Raw genomic sequence first — 23496 nt, forward strand, 5'->3', positions numbered from 1 at the left:
AAGGAAATTTAAATGCCCTGAAACATTTTTCTTTTTCTGTCTTAGAAGAAAAGCCAGGTAAAAATCTATACTACTAATTAAAAAAAAAAAAGTGACTAAGATCATTATGACCTCATAATCATATCCACATTATGTTCTGGGCACTCACGATCATGAATTATCTATAATACATATGAATGTTCAATGACCACCTGAAAAGTGATCCACCAAAATACAACACATGTGACATTCATCAACGTCACTACTTCACATTATTTAAAATGAAGAAAGTAAGAAGCATATAAGAGGAAAAGCTAGTCAACGTCACACAGTAAAAGGTAGAAAGAGGACTTTGAAGCCTGGTTTCCAGGTCTTTGCCTAAAAGTCATAACTAAGGACATTTTCTGTCTTTCTCTTATGCTATCAGTTGTGGCACAACTACGATGACAAATGTGTTGGACACATTAAGACCCTCGTTTGCACAACAATTCGATACGAGATGTGTAAGGGTTTGTATAAAAGAGAGATTTCTTTACACAGACCATCTGATGTACTTTGAGGTGCTGATTTGCATGCCCACTAGATGGAAATTCTCTGCCCCTTTTAAATATGCTGCTTTCTTCAAAGCAGCATGTGCAGAAGAGCCAAAGCCATTGTGATAACTGATAATGGTCTGTTTTTCTTTAACTGATATTTACCAGCTACGATTGAGCTATCAAAGGTGACTGACATAATCAAATGTGTACAGCTAAAAAAAATATTCAAACTTCAAAGGTACAAGAAGCCCATGTGGAAACGAGCTGCCAGATTCAGTCGCATGTGGAGTCAGTGAATTTATTACATCCTAACCTATACTTTGACCCTTTTACAATCCTCCAAATAAACAGTTCAGATCTTGAAATATTTATGAGTTTAAAGGAAGAGCAATATCCATGGGACAGGGTAGATTTTGTTTCACAAGGATTAAAATTCTTATATCCCTCTGTGTATTGAGCTCCAAGTAAAAAGGATCTTCACCCAGAATTGCAAGAAGAGCTTAGTTAGGCCTAAATTATTCAGATGATTGATTCAAGTCACATCTTCACTCTGCATTTACAGGCACGGCTTCCCTCAAGGATTTTAAAAGACTTAAATCACATGACCCCATGTTCTCCCGGGGCCGCCAGGACTGTCGCTCCCCAGGTTTCAAGCAGAAGCTCATACGAGGCACAAAGAGCACACGTACGGCATCCATGTAGGTCAGCTGCTCCGCCACGAGGTCTTCTGAGAAGCACGTGAATTCGGCAGACCCTCCACCCTCCAGTTCCTCTTCCTCTTCCAGGCTGAAGGAGATGGCGTTGAGAAACCCAGCTGTTCACAGATGGAAAAAAAATTAGTTTATTTGGTGCCTCTGTATATGACTCAGTTCATAGAGTCAAACTGAATGTTCCTTTAGGAAAGAGAAGGCTAATCTTTCAGAAAACCCACAGGGAGAGAACGGCAAGCACAGTAAGTCTGAGTGGTATGGAGGCCCTCACAGCCTCTGCTTGTTCCTAGAGTCTTTATTAAGCTCAGAGGCCTCGTGTCTTTGACAAACCCCTGGTTCCTAGGCCAAGCATGAAGCCGCATTAGGCAAAATCGAGAAAAGCAAAGCTGGGCTACACTCAGGGGTCACCTTCACCTCGGGCTCCCTCAAACCCCCAGGACTGTGGAGGACACACAGCAGAGGCTGACCCAGTTCAGCCAAGGAGGACGTGTGGGAAGCCTCCATCTCCCCATTCATTCGACAAACACCACCGTGGCCTGATCTGTGCCTTGGATGTTGCTGTGAACGGAGACGGCACGGCCCCTTCTCTCCGGGGCCCAGTCCACGCCTTCACTGTTTCTGCTTTCGACTCTCTTCCGGAAGCACGTAAGTAAAAACCAGAAGCAAGACCTCACTTGTGAAAAACACGCAGGAGAGCTCGTCGCTTTTGCCGGCATGAAAGGGGGTAAAAGAAGCACATGGGAACCAAGCTCCTAAAATTCCTTTTCCGTCATGAAAACCGTACTTCATAAGCAAAGAGTTTTGAGCTTTCTTGATTAAAAATTTCCAAACTTAGAAAAAAAGTCATTCTTGGGTACTGCCTGCAAGCCTCTCCAGAGTCCCTCGACCTCCCTCTCCGCCTGGGCCTGCCAGATGAGCTCTGCCTCCGGGCCCCTGATAGGAAACAATGAACGACTGGTCCCACCAGTTCCCCAATTAGGCCGGGAGCCAGGGGCAGCCCCATGGGGAGAGCTGGGCTCTGAGGCAGCGTTTTCCACGTTTTCCACTCCGGCACAAAGACAGACGGGGAGGCCCTGAAGGGAGTTGAGGCTGGGGCAGGGAGGGGGTGGTGCATGCCCCTGGGATTCAAACATTCCTGACAGATGAAGTCATCCAGATATAGAATGCTTGGCAGTCAGGGGTCTGGTGATGCAACTGCATTTCCCCTTTTCTGGTGCCCCATAAATAAAAAAATTCAACAGGTACTGTTTGGAATTTAAGGTTATTTTCTTTGGCGCTGATGCAGCTTCCCTTATCGGAGTGGAGGAACCATTTCCTTTCCCCCACTGAGGAAATCGGGCGTCATTTCAGGGAAATGCCTGTCTGAGGCTCCAAGTAGGTCAGCCGTCATGGCAACCATCACCCAGCACGCCGGGAAGGGGATAGAACGTCACGCCGAGAGCCTGTCCTAACCTCTTTCTGGCTTTCTTCAAAGGCTGAGAGTTCCAAGCACCCCACAACCCACGGTACTGGCTCTTCCTTTGTCCTTGAAAATAGTCAGTTGATTCCTCCAATAGGAAAAAACAGCTGAAGAAACTTCCTTTGATGAGGCCATTAGAGACACTAAAAGACCGGAAATCTGTCCTGGCCAGCGACAGACTACAGTGATGCTTTCTGGCTGAAGAAGGGACACCTCTTCCCAGCCTTTGTGAGGGCAGGGGCAGAACTGGGTGTAATTCCTTGCTTCCGGAATGGGGGTCATTGTTTGTGAGGGTTTCCATTCGATAGAAGGAGGGGCCGTTATAAGGCAGATGAGAAAGAGCAAACTCAGGGTCAGCATGGTACTGTTCACAAGGAAAGATACAAGACCATCAAAAAGATCATCATCTTTATGGTATTAAAAGAAACCCTAGAAAATTACTTCACTTCTCTGAGCCATAGACTCCTAACCTATAAAACTAGGGAGCCAAACTAGGTGGTCTGAATATTCCCCTTTGCTCTAAACTCTAGAGCTTTGTAATCGACGCTTGAATAACCTCAAGAATTTTATACCCGCCATCAACCAGTCCCCTGGCAGCCTGTCCTTCCTAGGGGAAGCAAGGTGTCCAGTTCAAAAAATGGAGGGAGAATATTTCCTTCAGATGGAGGTTGCAGAATCAGAATGGAGATTCTTCCCTGGAATCAGGCGAGTACTCACTGTCGGTCTCCAGTTCTTGCTTGTGAAACTGCTCCAGAAGATTCTGTGCTCTTCTCTCTGGGTCCGAGCCCGGCATCATCTGTTTGAGATAATCCAGCAGTTTCTGTAAGCAAGGGAAGTGAGGGGGCTCTCGGAAGTCCTCTGCGCATTGGTCAAGCCAGGCCCGCAGGATAGAGGCGATTGCGCTGAAAAAGAGAAATGGAGAGTCATTGCACCCAGCCAGCTGCGGGGACTCAAGGCAAGGCCTGGACACCGGGACCTCGCCCCGGCCGACCCCAGGGAAACTTGGGCGGGTGGTCAACAGGTAATTCATTAAGGTTCCTGGCAATGTCAATGGAATTAAACTTTTGAAAACAAGCTGACTACATTTTATTAATTTAAGTGGTGGCTGAGGAGCAGAGGAAAGACTGATAAACTGAAAAAAAAAAAAAAAGCACTATAAGCTTTGGAAAAATCCATACAGAGCAGAAAAAGACATGCAGAACAAAAATTTAGTAAGTCTTGAAGCAACTTCAGAGCATTCTGCGCACTGGATTCAGTTAAATTAGAGACCACAGAATCTACTGTCCTAACATTTTAGGAATTAAATGACTGATAATAGGCTGGAAATCCAACTGATGAAAGGAATAACCTAGGTCGGAAAGGATAAATGCATAAATTTAATTTCACAAAGATCACCAGGGTTTTGGCATATGAACCCATAATGTTCTCATCTTTTAGCTTCTCAAATTATAAAAGGAGAATATGTTTTAAGTGGGAGAAATAGTATGAGTAGAGAAGTTAGGTTTTGAAAGGTAAAGGAGAAAACTTGATAAGCAAAGCCATGGTGAAGGTGATTTCCTCCGATGGCTCAGCAGAGTCCACCTGACGTAAAACGAGGTCCCGATGCAAAAAGAGCCAGGGCTCATTGTGTGGGCAAGCTCCCTCCAGACGCAGACACGTTACTAAGAATCGAGCTGTCTTTAGGTTGGGGACAGCCCCTCACTCAATGAAAGACAAACATCTGACTGACAAAAAGAATAAAACGTTTTGAGCGCTATTGTTATATGCTTCATATTCAAAAATGACTTAACAGATGCCCCTGAGCCAGGAACATGCTGGGCTGTGTCCCATGGAGAACACTGTACTTCGCCTCTTTAACAATCAGCCACCCCCAGAGCCCAGGTGTGTTCATTGACAATGGCCAAAGAAGATGGTAGGGACTATAAATTCATCAACGTGTGTTTTATTGACAGAGACGTGTCACACTGTTTTAGCTAAAGACCTAACCAAAATGTTTCAGCTAAAAAAAAAAAAAACTGTTTAGCACATTTTTAAATTATCTAATAATACTTCAAACAAATTGTTTATTCTAACTAATGAACTGTGAAGAGACTATTACTTCACATATAGGTATTACTATCCACATATGTGAAACTGCAGGCTGGGCTTTCAGAGGTGCGTCTAAATTTCACGCACAACAACCTCACACCAGGGATGTTGTTGGACGGTGAACAAGGCATAAACGCAACTAAAGTCAATGCTTAACTTTCAGAATTGAAGTACAGACAGAAGAAAGATAAATTTCTTGACCGTGTTCACTGATGCGGATATCATTGTTTCAGTAATGGGAACATGAAGACACTCGGAACTACGACGTTCACATGTCTACATTGCAAATAGATGACGTACAACCACCAAACAAGAGTTAGAATTTAAAACCATAGAAAGAATTCAATATTCTCTGAATTTTCAGTCTGGATTAAAAAAAAAAGGTTTAAAAGAAGTTTTATTCACTTCCAGAAAAGCTAGAAGAAAATAATGTGTGCTCTGAGACTAATCGAAAATATGAACAAGATGAAACGAATGGACTTTTAGTCGGTGAACTGTCCATTCAGTTTACTTGTCACATCGTGTTATGTATAAATGTTTGTGTCCCCCTAAATTCATATGTTGAAATCCTAACCCCCCCAAAGCGATGCACTTCTATTTTTGAGAGCCCTCGCATAGCATTCATGATCTCTCCCTTCGTCACCAAAATGAAATATCATGAATTAAAGGAAAAAATGAGAAAGAGGCATTCTAATATTTGATTTCTATAAGGAATATGACTTTCTCTGTGAGTAGCTTTCCTTCTTTCCTGAGCCCAGGACTGTGGAGGACACACAGCTGGGGTGACAGTCTGTGACATTTGCTTACATCAGGTTGACTCTCACAGAGCAGCTTTCACTGCTCAAAGCACGGTGAGTTAACTCATACTACCGCTTGGTTAATATTTCTTAATATTCCGAAGAGAGAATATTCTCCCAATGACACTGATGGAAAAAAAAAAGAGACATAAATGGATAATTCACACACATCTCACAATAAAAATTAAAAAAAAAAAAAAAGGCATCCACCCAACAATGAGACCAGAGACCCAATGACCTTAATGACCCCTAGGAATTTCATAATTTAAAAGAAAACCCAGCAGAAATCCAAACTTACAGGTAAAAGTATTAAAATAGATAAATGTATCATTACTCCTTTACTCCCCATAATTGCTCATTTTAAAATTATAAATCTGATTATTTATTGCAAAAAGAAAATATTATAAGTGTATAAACTAAAACAGCAAAATATTTACTCCCGCTTCACTCTAATCCATCCCTATGACCTTCTGTTAATAGTTTGGAGTACATTCTTGTAGACTTTTCTATGGCTATGTATACATATTTAAATAGATATAATATATATACATATAAAGCAAAACAGACTTTCCTCTCGACTGAACAGTATGTTACAGACCCGCCCCACCCCCCATCCACTCCCTCTACATCCGGCCGTTTCTCAGGGCTGCGTAGTGTCCCGCTGCATGGACACTCCACAAAGCACAGACCCTGCCACGACACGTGTGGCTCCAGGCCTGCTGGAGGACGACAGTCAGTGCGAACAAACTGCACTCCCCTCGCCCCCCACCCCCCCCACACACACACCCCCGAGGCAACCTCAGGGACATCAAACTGTAATACGGACTGCAAGACTTGACTCTTGAATATTTGACTTGTGAACACTGAAGAAGTAATTTCCGAAACCAAATGGAAAGATTAAAACTGTGACATAATCTAAACTCAGTAAGGAGAAAAGCCAGTGCATGACCTTTTTCGAAGTAATCTTTGGTGGGTTAGAGAGCAAAACTCCCCAGTCCCAAGATGAGGTATGTATGCGAGCAAGCACGCTGGGTCCACGGCCAGGGGTGGGGGGGCCAAACAGCAGAAAGGACAGCCAGGATCGCTCTTTCCACCTCAGGCATACTTGGCAACGTGCAAAACTTTGTAGAATGTGAACCTTTTCCAACCCACTGCAAACGTCCGTAGGGGAAGAAAGACATGCTGTGCTTAGAGGTTACTGTGTGGAGCTGACTGATGCAGCTTCTCAGATGCTTCCTTCTAAGAAAATAGACCTCTGGGGAGAATGAATTCACTAGTTAAACTAACACCTACTGCGTGTCCTTTATTTTCCATATTCACAAGAACTATTTGTGTGATGACTATCACAAGAGGAGAGGGCCCGGGGTCCCAAAAGAATTTACCTACAGAAAGAGCTAATCTAGGGGGCTTCAGAGAGGACCTCCCCGAGGAACTAATGTTAAAGCCGAGGTCTCAAGGATCAAGAGAGTTAGCAGGGTCAAGACCAGGGCAACGGCGTGTGCAAAGGTTCTGCGGTGAGAGAGAGCAAAACGCATTCGAGGGACGTGGAGACCCGGTTAAAAACTAGGAAGGGAGGGGAGGTCGGGAGTACGTTGAGATTTGCTACACTTATTTTGTTTCTTAGCCAAACAGAAATCACACTTAATAATACCTGATTGGAAGATACTAGACAGATGCCTTAGCTGAGAGGTACAGGGAAATAGTACAAAACTTCCAGCCACACCTGGGAACCTTCGGAAAGGAGATGAAGGGTAAGAGGGCCAAGGAGAGCGCCTCGGCTACTATTATGCTCAAACCACAGATTTTTAATGCATGCAGGGACTTTTAAGTAAATGGATTAAATTATATTAAAATCCCATGCATGAGTAGTAAAATACTCTAGAATTGGTAAAATGTTTAATAAAAAATTTTCTAGGGATGAGTCATCTCTCCCATGATTTGTAAAACCTCTAAGCCAAGAAATAGAATACCATGACAAAAAGAATAAGTCTGTCCCTTCAGAGATCTTTTCTCTCCCCAGAAATCTATTTGAGATAATTTATTGTTACTTAATCATCAGCAGAAGATAAGACATGGAACTATTTTTTAAAAGCAGCAAAATATTTTATTCTTTTAGATTATTCTCCAAGAACTGAATCTTTTCCTGATGTAGGTAATGAAGAGGTAAGAAGATCTCCATAAAGGGTGGGCCTCGGAAGCAACGTGACCTGCGACATTGCCAAGTCCCAAGTGTGGGAGCCAATGCACCTTGCCCTTCAGGGGAAGAAAGCAAAGTGACCTTGACTTTAACTCTGAGCTGGACCCTCCACTTCATTCTCCTAGTCACAGAACAGTTTTTCCGTTTCAGGGAAGGATGCCAGATAGAGGCTGACTCTCAGACCTCCGGCTAAATGGTTTTCTTGATGAGAAAGAACAAAGGAAGGTAAAGAGTTTTTTTTCTTTTTTTTTTTTCTGAAAAAGCCTGGAATGGATGGAAACATTATTATCTGAACTTGTCAAGGTCATCTTGCAATGCTTTCTTGTACTTTCCATTGTACATCTTGGTACTAGTGGTGAGTAGGGATTGGAACACTGGGGGAGAACGTGAAAGAGGAATTAAGAGAGGCCCAGGGAAATAAATGCAAACAAAGCTAAGCCCTAGAAGACAAGCACAGGGCATATAAGCCAGAGAGGGGCCATGAGGCACTTAAGGAAGGGACAAAGTTCCAAGGCAAGGAGGAGGAAGAAAAGGATTGTGGTAGGAAGGACATACAGAAATACAGAATAAATATGGGTAGAACAGGCCAAGAGTAGGAGGTTAAGTTCAAAACCAATGATCAAAGTCAAGGGTGTTTACACATCTGTCTTTCATTCCTCAACCACATGTGCAGGCCCTAGCATCTGAAGGTAAATTCACAGAAACTGAAGAGAATTACTGTGCATAGACTTAAAGCCATATCACCGAACCGTGGTCAGTCAGTGGCTGCATTCTATTAGAAAAGAGAAAAAAACTAATGGCTGCTTTTCATGAGCAGTATAGCCAATGTGATTAAACACAGTCTCTGGAGCAGACTAACTGGGACCCTGGTTCTGTGGCTGTAGCCTAATCTCTTTATGCCTCACTTCCTCATCTGTAAAATGGGAGATCAATGGATCCCTCTTCATAGTTATTGAGAGGCTTACTATAGACAATACATGTATTTAGAAGAGTGCCTAGGACACGGGGCATGTTAAAAAAATATTAGTTATTTTTATTATTTATAAAAGAATAACTGCAGTCTATAAGACTGGCACTAAAGGCAAAAAGAAGTACACACAAGCATCATACTTAGTCTAGTTAATAAAAGCTCTTTCCCATAGGTACGAATTAACGATTCTGATACTGCTACACAGATATACTGGAAATTGAATGATTAAATAAATGGATGGCAGATGGCAGAGACCAGTTTTCTCTCTGTTGGAGAGAAAATTTACAAATAAGCAAAAAGAATGGCTAGAATGATCCACCTGGTAATGGGTCAATGTTGGAGACATCAGGAAAAACTCATATTCAACATAATATAAATACAGGTAGTTATACAAAGAAATATTTATAGATATGCATATACTTAAATAATTAGTATACACATATAATTTCCTAGCCCCATTAGCTCAGAGGGTATAAAATAAGTAACGTTCCAGTAGCAATGAGCACACGCAGCACCCAGATCTTGGTTTCTACTACCATTCTCCAATAAATAGAATCGAATCTCCTTGAAGAAATGGCTGATTCTAGGCCTGGGGTAGGAAATATACAACCTGAGCAACCAAATAGAGTAGCATGGTATTTAACCTGAAGCATATAATAAATATCCATGGGTCGACAATGATTTAAATAAATGATTAAATAAATTAATAAATGCAGAAGACGAATCTCCCATGCAGAAGTTTTCCAAATAAATGAGGTAGATACTTCACCTTAAAAGAGTGGGAGTATAACTGCCCACTCATCCGGTGTGGGTTGTGCATAGTGACTTCTTTCCAAACAATACAGTATGGGAAGAAAAGAGGAAACGATGTTTCCCACAGAGAAATCTGAAAAATATGACTTCGGCCAGGTGAACAAGGCCAAAGCAGTCATAAATCATGTTGACAGTATGCGTGCTTGACATCACGTGATGAGAACGGTGCTTTATCTCTGAGATGTTCCTCTCAAAGCCTCATAAATTCAGTCTAGTTATGTGAAATATATCTATCTAATTATGAAAAAAATATTCCAATAAACGAGCAATCTACAATATCTGACTAGTACTTACCAGTACTTATCAAAACCATCAAGGTCATCAAAAATGAGAAAAGTCTAAGAAACTGTCACAGTCAAGAGGAGCCCAGGGAGATATGACAACTGGATTTGTATCTGAATGAGATCCCAGAAGAGAAGAAGGACATTAGGAAAAAGGTAAGAAAATCTGAACCAACTACGGACTGTAGTTAATTATGTATCAATATTGGTTCATGAATTATAACAAATGTACTATTCTAATGTAAGAAGTTAATAATAGGGGAAACTGTGAGGGAGGTATATGAGAACTCTGTACTATCTGGTCAAATTTTATATCAATCAAAAACTGTTGTTAAAAAAGTCTTTAAAAAATGGACGAACAAGAGAGGCCAGCCTAAGTACTTAAGAGAATTACATGAAAGGTTAAGGACATGCACCTTAACCTCTCTATGACTCAGATTCCTCATCTGTAAAATGAGACTATTAATACATAGAGTTATGAGGATATTAAAGGGCATACAGTGCTTAACAGAGAGACTATTCCTACGAAGCAGCCAATTTATTCTAGCTGTTATTATCCGAAAGAGACATTGCCACTCATTAAGATTATTTTTCAGGGATCTCAATAACTCATTATTTTCCATTTCCTCACAGTCCAAGAAGGGAGTTTTTATGGTAAAAATAGGCCTCTAACGATAAACTTGCTGGGTCGGCTATAGTTTTCATCATTAGAATGGAGTTTCCATGGGTGATGACGGATGCTACAGGCACCAAGAACAGGAAGCGGGCACTCGGACTGACGGCCTGACCAGTCTGGGCTTCCTTCTTCTTTCCTCACTTCCCGTAACCCATCTCCCTACCCAGGAAACAAGCCTGACTTCCACATTCCTAGCCGCACTTTGGGGACCTTGCTCAGGGGGTGTCCATTCAATAATAAAGCCTGGCAAAATAAAGGAGATAATCCCCAATTAAAAGATCTCTGAGTGCTAACAAGCGAAAACATTCGTCACAAACTATAACCTAGTTCCTCATGCACTTCTGTCGGTGGCCCTATTACTATGACATAGGTAAATGTAACGGGACATCTTGAGCATGAGATCCTAATGCTCTCTGCAAAACGGCAGGCTTGGGAGCAAAACAGTGAGAAGCCCAGGTCTTGGATTCAGTTATACCTGAGTTCCAATACCAGATCTCTGGCTCAACGAGCTGCTTTTTCTGAAGCCTCGGTTTACACACCTATAAAACGAGGACAATATCGCACAGCCTATCTGCGATGGTAAAAGAGGACACTAAGTGCCTAGCAGAATGCTCTGCACTAGTGAGCACACCACGGACTGTAGCCAGTGGTGGCGGCCGGTGGCTATTGTCATTTTCGTCACCTAGGAGGATACAGGGTGAATCAAGCGACAGTCTGGTCATGATGTCTGTGTCCCTTTCCCTAAAATGTAAAACACCCAAGAAGGTTCTCAGGTGACTGGTTTTCCTTCTTTTCATATCACTATCCATGTTGCTTTACTCTTCCTTAATTGTCAGAAAAGTAATGTCTGCTTGGGGGCCTGCGCTCTTCTCTTAAATGAACAATTTCGATTCAAAATTTCAATTATTTTTAAAACTATAATTGTAGTTTTCTTTGTCCAGTATGGATGTTTTAAAGATAATACCAGACAGATTCTTTTATGTGGTGTACTACTTTTCCATTTCTTCTTTTGTTTTATTAAACTTCTATTTTTTAAAAATATTCCTTTCACATTATAGCCTTTCACTCTCTAAATTCAAAGTTTTACATTTTACTTTTGCTTTGTTCTCACCCCTATTTTCCTCATTTTTGTTACAACCACTCAGATTAATTCCAATGCTCTTCGTACAGTATTTGAATTTTCTGGAATCAATATTGGTCGCAAACTCTCTGGGAAGATTTTTTTAATGCTTTCTGCTGTAAAGTTTTCCCAGGCATTAAAGAACCAGAGCCAACTTTCTTTAGCTCATCTCCCTTTCCTTTAAAGTGTTTCCAATATCTTGGATAACTACTATTTTACCAGTGACTAAAATCTAGTGTCACTGTTTACAATTTCTGGGAAAAGATTACAAGAATGACATTCATATCATCTGAATGTGTGGAGATGCAAGCAGGATGGTTTCCACAGTTTAAAGCACTGCTATGGTAAAGTCTGAGAAAACAAAACACGGCATTCCAGAGGAGAAGCGAGGAGAGTCAGTCAAAAAAAGGCAGCAGAAGTGATTTCCAGATTATCCTAGCCATTGAAAGAAAGAAAGAAAGAAAGAAAGAAAGAAAGAAAGAAAGAAAGAAAGAAAGAAAGAAAGAAAGAAAGACAGAAAAGAAAAGAAAGACAAGAAAAGAAAGAAAAGAAAAGAAAGAAAAGAAAAGAAAAGAAAGACAAGAAAGAAAAGAAAAGAAAGAAAAGAAAAGAAAAGAAAGAAAGAAAGAAAGAAAGAAAGAAAGAAAGAAAGAAAAGAAAAGAAAAGAAAGACAAGAAAAGAAAGACAAGAAAGAAAAGAAAAGAAAGAAAAGAAAAGAAAAGAAAGAAAAGAAAAGAAAGACAAGAAAAGAAAAGAAAAGAAAAGAAAGAAAGAAAGAAAGGAAAGAAAGAAAGAAAGAAAGAAAGAAAGAAAGAAAGAAAGAAAGAAAGAAAGAAAGCAAGCAAGCCAGCCAGCCAGCCATTTCCTGAGGAGTTTTAAATCTCTTAAAATAAAGTTAGTTGTATATAGATATTCTAATCTCAGCTTTATTTCAGAGAATGAAGATTCACGGTGAAAAGGCTCTGTATGGTGACTATCCCTTCTTTACCTTCTCTTGACTTCTGAATTCAATGATTATCATAAATCTGTACTAGGGAACGCTTCCTTTTTCCATCTGGTCGATTTTATTATTCCAAATAGACAACATTTTATCGTGTACAAACGTCAGCAGGAAGGAGGAAAGGGGCGCAGGTAGAGTGAATGTGTGCAGAGATGTTTTCCTTTGTCACAGAAAATGAGTTTCTTGATTTCCAAACAGTGGCTAGTTTGGGGATTGTGGAAGTAAACTTGATAGGCCTTATTACAGCCATTAGTTTAGCACTTATATCAAAAAAATCACTGGATGGCAGAGATTCCAACATCTAGATGCCTTAGAAGTTAAATTCCTTGCAATGGAAAGAATTCTTGTTTTAGCAAGATAATTTTAAAGTTTCCTGATATTGCACAAAGCCTGACCTGGGCACACTTGGGGCTGGAGTTACAAATGGGAGTCACGGTACAATCTGATTCTTTTGAAATGCATAAAGAACGCTAGTCACTTGTGGTCTAAGACACCAGAAGCCAATCTGGTTCATCTATCATTCCACGTTTTCCTTCTTTTAAGTCCTTTTATTCTCTGCAAGGTCGATTAGATCCACATTTAGAAATACAGGAAAGACTGTTATCTCAGGACTTGGGAGCCTGTATAACATGTAAGCCTTGCTCTATGCTTACAGCGAAAACTGAAGAACCAAACAATAGTTGAGCCTTTTTCTGTCCACGGTTAAACTCAACAGCGATTCCCCACCCCCATCCCACCCTAACTCTCCAAAACTGAAGGCATCTGCCCTAAAACAGGATGTTTACTTCTCAGAATGAAACTGAATTCCTGCCGTCTGCTTCCCACCTGAAATCACAAGACAGAGTCAAAGCGAAGGAAAACAAAGGTCGTTCTGCCATCCCTCGCCTCACCCCGCAACCTGGTGCTTTGACTCAGCTCTTCGTCGGTGACCATGGCGAGCACTTGCGAGGTCACGATTAATGGCAAGTCAAAGAAGCTGGCTATTTGTTCTTCCAATTTTATCAAAACCGGTTCCATAGTCTTTCCGACAGCAAAAAGCAGTCAAGGGTACTTCTCAAATGATCAATATAATATTTGGACTATTTCTCTGTTTCTGACATTTATTTTCATTTTCAGAAAGGAAAAGAGAAAGCTAAATGAATTTTATCCTGGACATCATTAAACTTAAAAGAACCTCAAAGACCATATATTCTAAGCACTCAATTTTCAAGTAAGGAAAGTGAAACAGAGAGAGGTAAAGTGAGCAGGTCATATGGCTAGTAAGTGGCAGGGTGATCTGGGAGGAGCCTGAATCTGAGCTCTCCAGGCTCCTTATCCAGGGCCCTTCAGCTTCCATGAGGCTGGCATTTGAGTCATCTAATTGTAAGAAGGGATATCAATAAATAAATTTTCAAATAGGCATGGTCCTGTTTTTACATATATTTATTCATAAAGACAGTTCTCACTTGAGGATGCAGCCTCATCACCATATAGCAGGGTTCCTTACGTAAGCACTATTGACCTTTTAAGTCAGATAATTCTCTATTGTGGGAGACGGAGGACAGTCTTGTGTGTTATAGGACACTTCACAGCAATCCTGGCTTCTACTTACTAGATGCCAATAATGTCCCCCCACCAAGTTGAAATCAAAACTTCTCCAGATATTGCCAAATGTCCTGAAGGCGAAATCATCCCATTGAGAACTGCCATACAGTCTTATCTCCTACACATTTTGTAGTCACCAGGAAGCCTTCAGTCGGTGCCACAAGTCAGATGCCAGAGCTCTGGGGGTGATCGAGACACTTTCACCACGTTAGATGTGGAATGGAGAGGGTGCTCCCCTGCTTTCACTCTCAGAAAGACAAGGAAGGGACTCCATCTAGTTATAGAAATAATCAGGAGGAGGGCAAGTTTAGAAAAAAAAGAGCAGAAAGATAACAGCGTCCTGAGATGACAAATAATAAGGGCAGTCGGAGTGGGGGCGGAGGGCCATGAGGGAGCCGGCAGAAGGGGGAGCGGAAGAAAGGTCAGCAGGGAGAAGGGACATTCCAGCATTCGCAGGACAGAGCGACCCATTATAAAACGAAGTGGCATATTTTCGCCAGGCACGATTTTTTAAAAAGTCAACTCGGTGTGAGAAAAAGGGTCAAGAACTTTCTACTAATTCATTGTGAGGCTCTAATTCATTGACCACTGTCCCCAGACGACGGACCCCTCAGGGGTGTGCTGTGTGAAGCTCTTTGTTAGGGCCTCCTGTGCTTAAAACTGTGAAGCCCCGTGAAACAGCTTCTCCTGGAGCCTCACCCACGCTGCTGCTCCTGGCGAACAGTGAATTTCAACGACGTTTTATAATAACGGGCCTTTAAAATAATGAGCATGAATCTTGACATCCGGGGTACGAATTAATTTTCTTTAACTGCTAAATCCCAGAAACCTATTTCATCTCAAAACACCCCCTAGGAAACAGAAAAGTCCTGGATATTTTTCAGACTGTAACTCTCCTCGGAGCATTCAGGTGGCTAGTTGAATGGAAGCTCTAGATTCGACTTAATTCCCAAGTACGTGGATAACACCGTGCTCATTTCTGAGTCTGGTCGAGTTTACATCAGACAAGCTAGCCACTCAATTCTTACAGTATCTCTTCTTTTGTATATGCTTAAAAATATTCATTATAAAGAAGCTCTTTGTAAAAACTTAGTATTGCAGTTAATGTGCATGAATAACATAATTAACAATAATAAAACTCCTCTAATTCTATGATTCTCGAAAGTGCACAGCAATCACTTGAGGATCTTGTTAAAATGCAGATTCTAATCTAGGTCTAGGTGGGGCCTGAGATTTTACATTTCTGAGTCCCCGGGTGATGCTGATGCTGCTGGTCCACTGGCCACACTTTGAGCAAGAAGGTGCTAAGTCTAATCTATTCTTTAATAGCATCTATCTCATTATTTTCCTCCTCTACAAGCTTTTTGGGGCTGACTGTCCACTGCTTACCAGGGAAAGTCCAAATTCTCTTGTAAGAAATTAAAGTCACTCACAGTGTAACCCCAATGTAGCTTCCGCTCCCCTAACTCCACCCACCCAGCCCATACACATGGTGAAGCAGCCACACCGATTCTGTGTTGTTCCCCAAATGGCATGTACAGGCGTGTCCCTGACCTGGTCCCACTGTTCCTTCTGCCTGGATGGCTCTATCACCGAATCTTCACCATCCTTCAAGGCCGGCCTCAAATGCCACCTCCAAGAAGCCTTCCCCAAACTCTCTAGGAATAAAGTATCCGTTCCACTCACCACATCTCGCACTTGGCCTTCAAATATCTGCACTGTTGTGTCTGGTTTCCCGGAGTTATAGCCCACCCAAGAAGAGTATACGATGACCTAAAGCCTAATTTGGGAGTTAAAAAGACAGTTTTCTAACCTTCACATCCCTGGCTCCTTAAGAAAAAGCCGATCAGTCCGTCCTCCGATTTAAAAATCCTATAGGATCACCTCCCACGCTTTCAGCTCCCACGAGTGGCTCCAGGCACTCTGACTGGTAGCTCGTCTACTCAAGAAACGGTGCTGCTATAGTGGTGGCCCTGCCCCTGCGTCCGGATGTTTCCTACTTGACTCCCAGATCATTCTCATCAGCATAAACCATCTCCCGCAGAGCCAAAGTAAGCCTTCGAAAAGATAAATCAGGCCACAGCACTGCTCTCCTCAAAACCTCCTGAGTGCTTCTTTCTTCCTCAGAACAAAACTCAACATCCTTCTCAAGGCCTTTGAGTCCCACGTAATCTGGGGCCCCCACTACCTTACAAATCTCATCCCCTAGCAGGTGCCACTTCGCTCCCTGGGTACCCGCCTCACTCCCCTTCCCGTCGTTTCCCAAACAGTGTCCCCGCCTCCTAGCCTTGCCCATATTCTCTTTGCCCCTAGCCTGCGCCACATCCGGCTCTGCGCTCGTGCCACCAGACCAGAAGCCCATGCCTTGTACCCTACATGAAACACACGCTCCACCCTGATCTAGCCCCCTTTCCTCCTTCATCCTTTTTTGTGTTGTTTCTTTATTTTGTGTGGCTTCTTTGTCTCTCTGTACTAAAATATAAACTTCATAAGACGTAGGACTTAATAATGTTGTTCATGGCTGTGTCCTTTATCACGGGGCTTGGCAGACAGTAGGTGCTCAATACATTTTTACCGGATGAGTAAATGAATACCGTTAGATTGTTAAAAAATAATAATAATGATTCTATGCTCTTATATATTATGGGAAAAAAACATGGCAACCTTCCAAAGGAATAAAAAAATTCTACTAAACTGTGTTCTTTCAAGAGAGTAAGTCTTAAGTGACAGCTTGCAACGCAGAGAAGAGAGACTCACTTCCTGATCACCGTCCTTGACTCCGATGAACTTTGGCTTCCATCTTCTTCACAGTTTGGACTCGTCAGGTTTCCATACCTTCACAGATGAAAACAAACAAAACCCAGTCAATAATGCCGCAGAGCAACTCTGTTCAATTCCAACCCCAAAATAACAGTTACTCTTTTCAGGAGTACTTAAGGAAAAACATATTTATAAAGTAGCATCAAAAAATGAGACTTGTATAGTTGATATTTAATGGGTTTATCTGTATATTCTAAACAGAAGAGTGATTTCACAATGAGTTACGCTATTTAAAACTTTCTCATAATATATCACATCCATTTGAATTTTTAAATGGAATCAAGGCTTTCGTCTTAGCAGGAAAATCAGACATTACGTGATCTTTCATGAGCTCTCGAGCACACAAGCCTCACTCCCGCGCCTCTACGGTACCCGTCAGACGCGGCTCTGCTTGCACGGCTTGCACGTCTGTGCCACACATGAGCACAAAATGACAACTCCACCCTCCGCTTAATGACTGTGGTGTGTCTGAGGGTGAGTCCCATTGGAAAAGGGTTATGGAAGTAATTCTGGACCCTCGAGCAAAGGGTGGGATAGAGACAAGGACTGAAGAACAGAATTCCTATGACTCGGTAACCAGGAGAGGAGCCGAGGGTGCTCTGAGGTCGGGCCGATCTAGACATAGCAACTACAGAAGGGGGACACAGGGGACCAATGTTTTGGAAAGCAATAGGTTTCCAAAACTTTAAAATGTGTGGCTCGTTACATACTCAAAATTTACTACATAATTGATTGGTCCCGAATTACACTGTTAGCTATTCTTCCAGCTCTGCATGTAAGCAAGCCTATTTTCATACAAATATATTATGTTTAATTTGGATCCGAATGTACATGTAGCAAGTTTACTTGAAATTCTTCAGAAGGAGTCTTTATATGAACTTATAATGCCTGGGCTGTTTCTGCAGTTTCGCTTCCCATCAAAGAAGAAGTCAGAGATTCCTGGGAGTTTCCCAAGCTGGCAGTCTGTCCCAAAGCTTTGATAATAGAAATTCTATCATTGGTCAGTTGAACATTTTTAAAGAGCACAGTTTTGTCTTCTACTAACGGGATTAAAGGTCCCACTACCCTTATGGTTCCTGGTTCGTAGGATTTACAAATCCTTTTAAAAATAAAAGCCCACCATCTGGTTGGACCGAATGCAGTCCATCTGGTCCCCTCATCCCCTTCCCGTAGGTTCCAATTTGTGCCCTTAGGCTCTGCCCCTCCTCCCACCCACCTGCTCCTTTGTTGAGCTCATCAGCCTTATGGACTTCTTGGCCTCCCGAAAATATTTTCCACTGGCCTCCGCCCTCCCTGTTCCTCTTGCTCCATCCTGCACCTGCTCTTTAGAGGGCTTCCAGATCATATAATATCTCCTTTTCCTACCGTTTGCTCTTCCAAGATAAGAATTTGGTCGGATTTGCTCAACCCCATGTGAGCAAGGCAGCGATGGGAAACGAGGCTCCTAGTAAACAAACAAGTGGCATTTCTGGCTCTCTCATTGGCCACCATCATAGCAAGCCACGTGCTTATGTTCTCTCGCAACAGGTTTCGTGGTTGACTCAAGTAGGAGAAGGTTAGGGCGGGCGCAGTGAAGAGGGGGGCTCTCGGAAAGCCACCGTACTTTCTGCCCATCTGACTAGCGTGACCCATAAACTGCCAGTGACTAACTGTGGGACAAAACCTTTGTTTTCGTCACATTCCGTGTTAGTCTATTAAATCTCCCTCCGGTTATTCTGGAAATATTGCATCTTTTATCTTCCAACTGGGAGCCATGAGAGAGAGAAACAAAAAAGGAAAAACTCTTACAAGGAAAAGACGTGCATTTTACTGCACGTGGGATTTTTCTTTTCAGAGATGTCTGTACTAAAAGTTTCTGGATCTTCCTAGTCCTTGTCTTGACTTTAGCTCTGCTGCTCTTTCGCTGCGTTTTTCAGACTCAAAGCTGAGACGCTAGTTGGCAGGGCACGGACATCTCTCGCAGTTCCTCTCCCAGCACGTGACGCCACAGGACAGTCAGACGGTGTCGAGAAGGACAAAGCAACCTACACTGGCGCGGGGAGTTCCCTCTCATTAATCGACCTGATCCCATCTTCTCAGAGCATGCCCCGAGAGCACGTGGACATTTCGCCTGGCCATCGGAGCACAGGTTCAAAGTCAGGACCAGATCGATTTTTTTTTTTATGATAATTAGAAGACGGATAAAAAACATCATTAATGATGCCTGAGTGGCAGAGCACGTGGTCCTGATGGTTATGTGCAGACGCCTCTAACTTTTCTCCATCCAACGGGCATAGCGATGGCCACTCGTTGGGAGCAAATCGGTCATTTCGCGGGGTTCCCTAAGCAGACATGAAAACAGACCTCCCAACTACAAGGTTCGAATTTGTCTCTGCAAAGGCACCATCTGGCGTTATGTGTATTCGAGTATTTTAACCTGTCCGTGCCTTCATTTCTAAAGGTTCGGGAGCAAAAGGAAGTTTAAGGACAGCTGTAATTATTCCAAAAAGTCTAAAATTAAAATGCAAAAATAATAATAATAATAATAATAATAATAAGGTTTTAAGATCTTAAAGCAGAAATCTTGAAGGTGTAAGCACTATGAAAATGCAAAAAATGTAAATACAATTTTACAAAGGAGACCTTTAGAAGAGAGATATAATTAAAATGCCTGTAACCCTCTGGAACTTAAAGGACTGGGATTAATTGCCCTTGAATTTTTCTTATCATTAAGGAGAATTAATGCTTTACAGTAAGGAAACTAGACCAGCATTGGAATCAAGAATTCTTTAATGTTCAAGCTAGGTCATTTGAGAGTCCGTTTTATGAGATTAAGAGTGTTTCTTTGATGTCTCCTGGACCCTCTCATAGCTTCCCATCAAAAACCAAAATCAAGTTCAATTCATTTACTCCAGAGAAGTAAATAAAGGGTGTTTGAGTGTGTTTAATTAATGGCAGTAAAATAGCTACAGACAAGCCTGTCAACAACGTCACCTCCAATTTCTGCAAAGCCTCGCCAGGATTTAAGATCAAAGCTTCGACCTCTTAAGGAGGCTTACCAGTGAGCAGCTGCCCTTCTTTACATGATAACTCATAAAACTTAAATTAAAACACAAATTGTCAGAATGACTTTTAACATGATGTTCTCTGTACAGCCTTAAGCAATTATTTACTGCAGCCTAAAAATCACTAGAAAAAGAAGAAGGGAAAAAAACCCATAATGTTTAACTGGTTGCTAATATTTAAACAGGAAACAGTTTTTTTCCAGAAGGGAAAGATATATTATTTGGAGCCCATCTGGGCAGATGAAGTGTTTAACACGCATTTGAAGGAAGAATCAGGGGCATTTGCGGTTCAAAGAAACCCTAAGATAAAGTTGTCACCAGGGACAGTCTTTCCACCATTTGCTCCCCAACAGAAAAGCCTCAGTAACCCCAGACCAGGATGGGGGTAACCCTGAAGAACTTTTCAGGCTCTGCTGGCAAGTGATCTAATAATAATAGCAATTAATAATTATCAAAAGCTTGTTATATGTCAGATACTCTGCTAAGTACTTTATATGAATTTTTTATTTAAATCCCATAATAACCTCATAGGTGGTATTATGAGTATTCTGATTTTAAAGATGAGAAAACGAGAGAGCTTAAGTAATTTGCCCTCAAAAATGGAGCAGGGACTTGAACCTTGACAGTCAAACTTACAAGCTTCTGGGTTACTGCCCTACCATACGAGCTAAAGCTATTCTGTTTATTGTATGTCTCCCCCCACCAGGTTACAAATTCTTTGAGGTTAGAAAGCTTGAGCTTTTCATTCATTCACTAAATCATACATTCTTTCACTCGTTTCATCCTCATTCGATGACTATTTCTTAAGGCCTGTCCAGGTACTATTCTGGGCACTGGGGATACAGCAAACCAAAGCCACCGATTTCACAGAGTGTGACTGTTGTGGAGGGAGATGAACAGGAAACTAATAACCAGTTGATATCCACTAAGCCAGAGAGTGGAAAGTGCTTTGGAGAAAAAGAAAGCTGGTAAAAATGATCAGACATGACTGGAGGGCCAGAAGTGTCTGCTTCGCGTGAGGGAAGGTCCAATGTGAATGTGACAATTAAGTACAATCCCCCAGGAGGTGAGGGCGCGGGCCGCGTACGCAGTTCCCCCCAGGAAGAGTCCTCCCAGCACGGAGGAGAGCTGGTGCGGAGGCCCGGCAGCAGAGGCGGGGCGGTGCGCTTAAGGAACACCAAGAAGGCCGGAGAGGAGGGCGCAGGGCAGAGTGAGCCAAGGGAGAGAAAGCTGGGACATGGAGGTGATAGGAGCAGGTCATGAGGGCCTGGCAGGTCAGGGTAAGGACTTTGGTTCTACTCTTCTATCCTGCTTTTTGCTATACCCCCTGAGCCTGGACCAGAGCCTGCTCTTAGTGACACTCAGCAAACATTTGCTAAATGAATTGATACCTCTGCTTCCACGAATAAAAGGCAGGCTGGGGAGGGACGGGGAGGGGAGAAGCTACTTACTGGGGTTGGTGAGAGAACAGAGCGGAGGAAGTCAAGGAAAGAGAGACCTCACATGGAGCTGCTGACTCAAAGCCCTCCGGGGCGCTGCTTTCCCAACAGACCCTATGAACATCTGAGGCGTTTTTCTTTAACCAACCTACAAAAACATAGGTCAGGTATGAGAAAAATGTTCAGAAGCTGACCTTGACTCAGGAGAGCGGCACGGGTGAAACCGCCTGCAGATGTCTGGAACACCCAGCGACCCCTCGATGGAGACTGTGGACCGAGGCCCGCAGATCAACAAGACGGTTGCTCGTAATCGCTCTAACTAAATTCCCCCACAGCAGGCACCTCTCCACCCGAGTCTGACCTGAGGACTGGGTCGTAGCCACCAAGCCCACCTTGCAAAGCTCATGCTGCCACCGTGGCGCTGGCTGTTTAAGGACGAGGAACAGGGGCCAGCATGCGGTCTGCTCATAAGGTCTGGTTCTCTAAGTGTTTTCCCACAATTAGAAAAAGGTAGAAGACCCAGAAAGAGAATCCCTCTTCCCCTCCGGGCGTTTGCTGTGAAGGGCTCCCACCTTCCTTGCCCTTGGATTCACGTCACTCCACAGTGGTCCCTGATGGGCAAGGCAACGTTAACAGCTCAAGAAAGTACCTGGTATTTCTGTTCTACTTGACGGTTACAAAATGCTGTAAATTTTCCTCGAGAATACTATCTTTATCGATAACCACAACCCCACAATCGCCTCAAGAGGAGACCAAGAAAAAGATAAAGATTTTATAATCACTATTCATACAGAGAAAGGAAACAGAAAGGCGTCTCTTGCTATAACTCATTTCTCATCCAAATTTATAGTTACTTCCTAAGTACAACGGCTTTCGCACCCTGGCCGTGAGCTTTCCTCTCCTGTCCATTCCAAGGCCTGGCCACCCTTCCTCTTCTCTGGCCCATTTTCTGTCCCTGCAGCTGGGTGGCTCACCAGTACCTCCTCCTTCCACTTCCAGCTCGTGACAGTTGCAAACAAACAGCTGCAAATACGCATTGTTAGCGTGCTGCAGCCCTGAGGCTGCAATGAAGGACAACAGAAAACACAGGGTTAGGACCGGTGCCCCGGAGCAGGCAGCATGCTGACAACCAGAGAATCTGTGAACAGGTCAAGATCTGCTCAGGTTTAAGATGAATTAATGCATTGTTAACAAATCGGTCCAAGCCTGTGGCTCGGTTTTCCCCAACCTCAAAAGGCTCTTACTGCAGAGCTTTTGAAGACCCTTGTGAAATATGCTATGTAAGGCCACGCACAATGAACAGGGGGTTAAGATCATGGAATCCCATCAAGGTGAGGACCACTTCTTTCTCTCGTGCTTACGAAAGCTCAACAGAATGTCGCTCTATCTGAACCAGCACTCACTGGCAACCTTGGCAGAAGCCAAAGGCAAAAGAATTATGTGTCTCAGGCCTAAGGGCCTGATATCATTCTCAAGGACTAGGTTCACACACACACACACACACACACACACACACACACACGCACACACACACAGAAATGTCAAGTAAGAGAAAAGTGATTAAGAAAGCATAAAGTAACTCAAAAACAGCCAGTCCCTTTTCCTTTTAAAGATTCCGAGATAGACCCTGTATTAAACCATTAAATTTACTTGAATAAAATTAATGATTTTACTTTTTGGAACCACAGTTAAGATATTTGCCCCATCATGATATATAAACTAGGCGCAGTGCCCTCCTCTGACCTGTAATGGCCACCTACTTGTCCCTTGTCACCCACGCTAGGGAGACTCTGCTTGAGCAGAGGGGGGTCATAACCCAGCATCCCTTATGGATGGACATACGGATATCTGAGACTCCCTAAATAGTTTGCAAAGTCTGACGAGTTTTTTTCCATAGAGAGGGTCCACAGTTTTTGGCAAATTCTTAAAGGAGTTTACGATCAACTCTTCCCACCAACTGCTGAAAAATGGTCAAAAAAACT

General features: G+C 42.7%; 1 protein-coding gene across 7 annotated transcripts in view; it reads right to left on the reverse strand.

Moving 5' to 3' along the window:
• The window catches only part of RGL1 (ral guanine nucleotide dissociation stimulator like 1), a 194661-nt gene that overhangs the window by 36325 nt on the left and 134840 nt on the right, over nucleotides 1–23496 (reverse strand). For all 7 annotated transcript variants that reach the window (XM_036234524.1, XM_016145595.2, XM_016145598.2 and 4 more), the window contains 3 exons: nucleotides 16969–17046; nucleotides 3402–3586; nucleotides 1205–1329 (listed from right to left, as the gene is read on the reverse strand). In XM_036234524.1, coding sequence (XP_036090417.1) covers nucleotides 1205–1329; nucleotides 3402–3586; nucleotides 16969–17046 — 388 coding nt within the window. The remainder of the gene's footprint in view (nucleotides 1–1204; nucleotides 1330–3401; nucleotides 3587–16968; nucleotides 17047–23496) is intronic.

The sequence above is a fragment of the Rousettus aegyptiacus genome, unplaced genomic scaffold (assembly GCF_014176215.1).
Source record: "Rousettus aegyptiacus isolate mRouAeg1 unplaced genomic scaffold, mRouAeg1.p scaffold_m13_p_17, whole genome shotgun sequence".
NCBI lineage: Eukaryota > Metazoa > Chordata > Mammalia > Chiroptera > Pteropodidae > Rousettus > Rousettus aegyptiacus.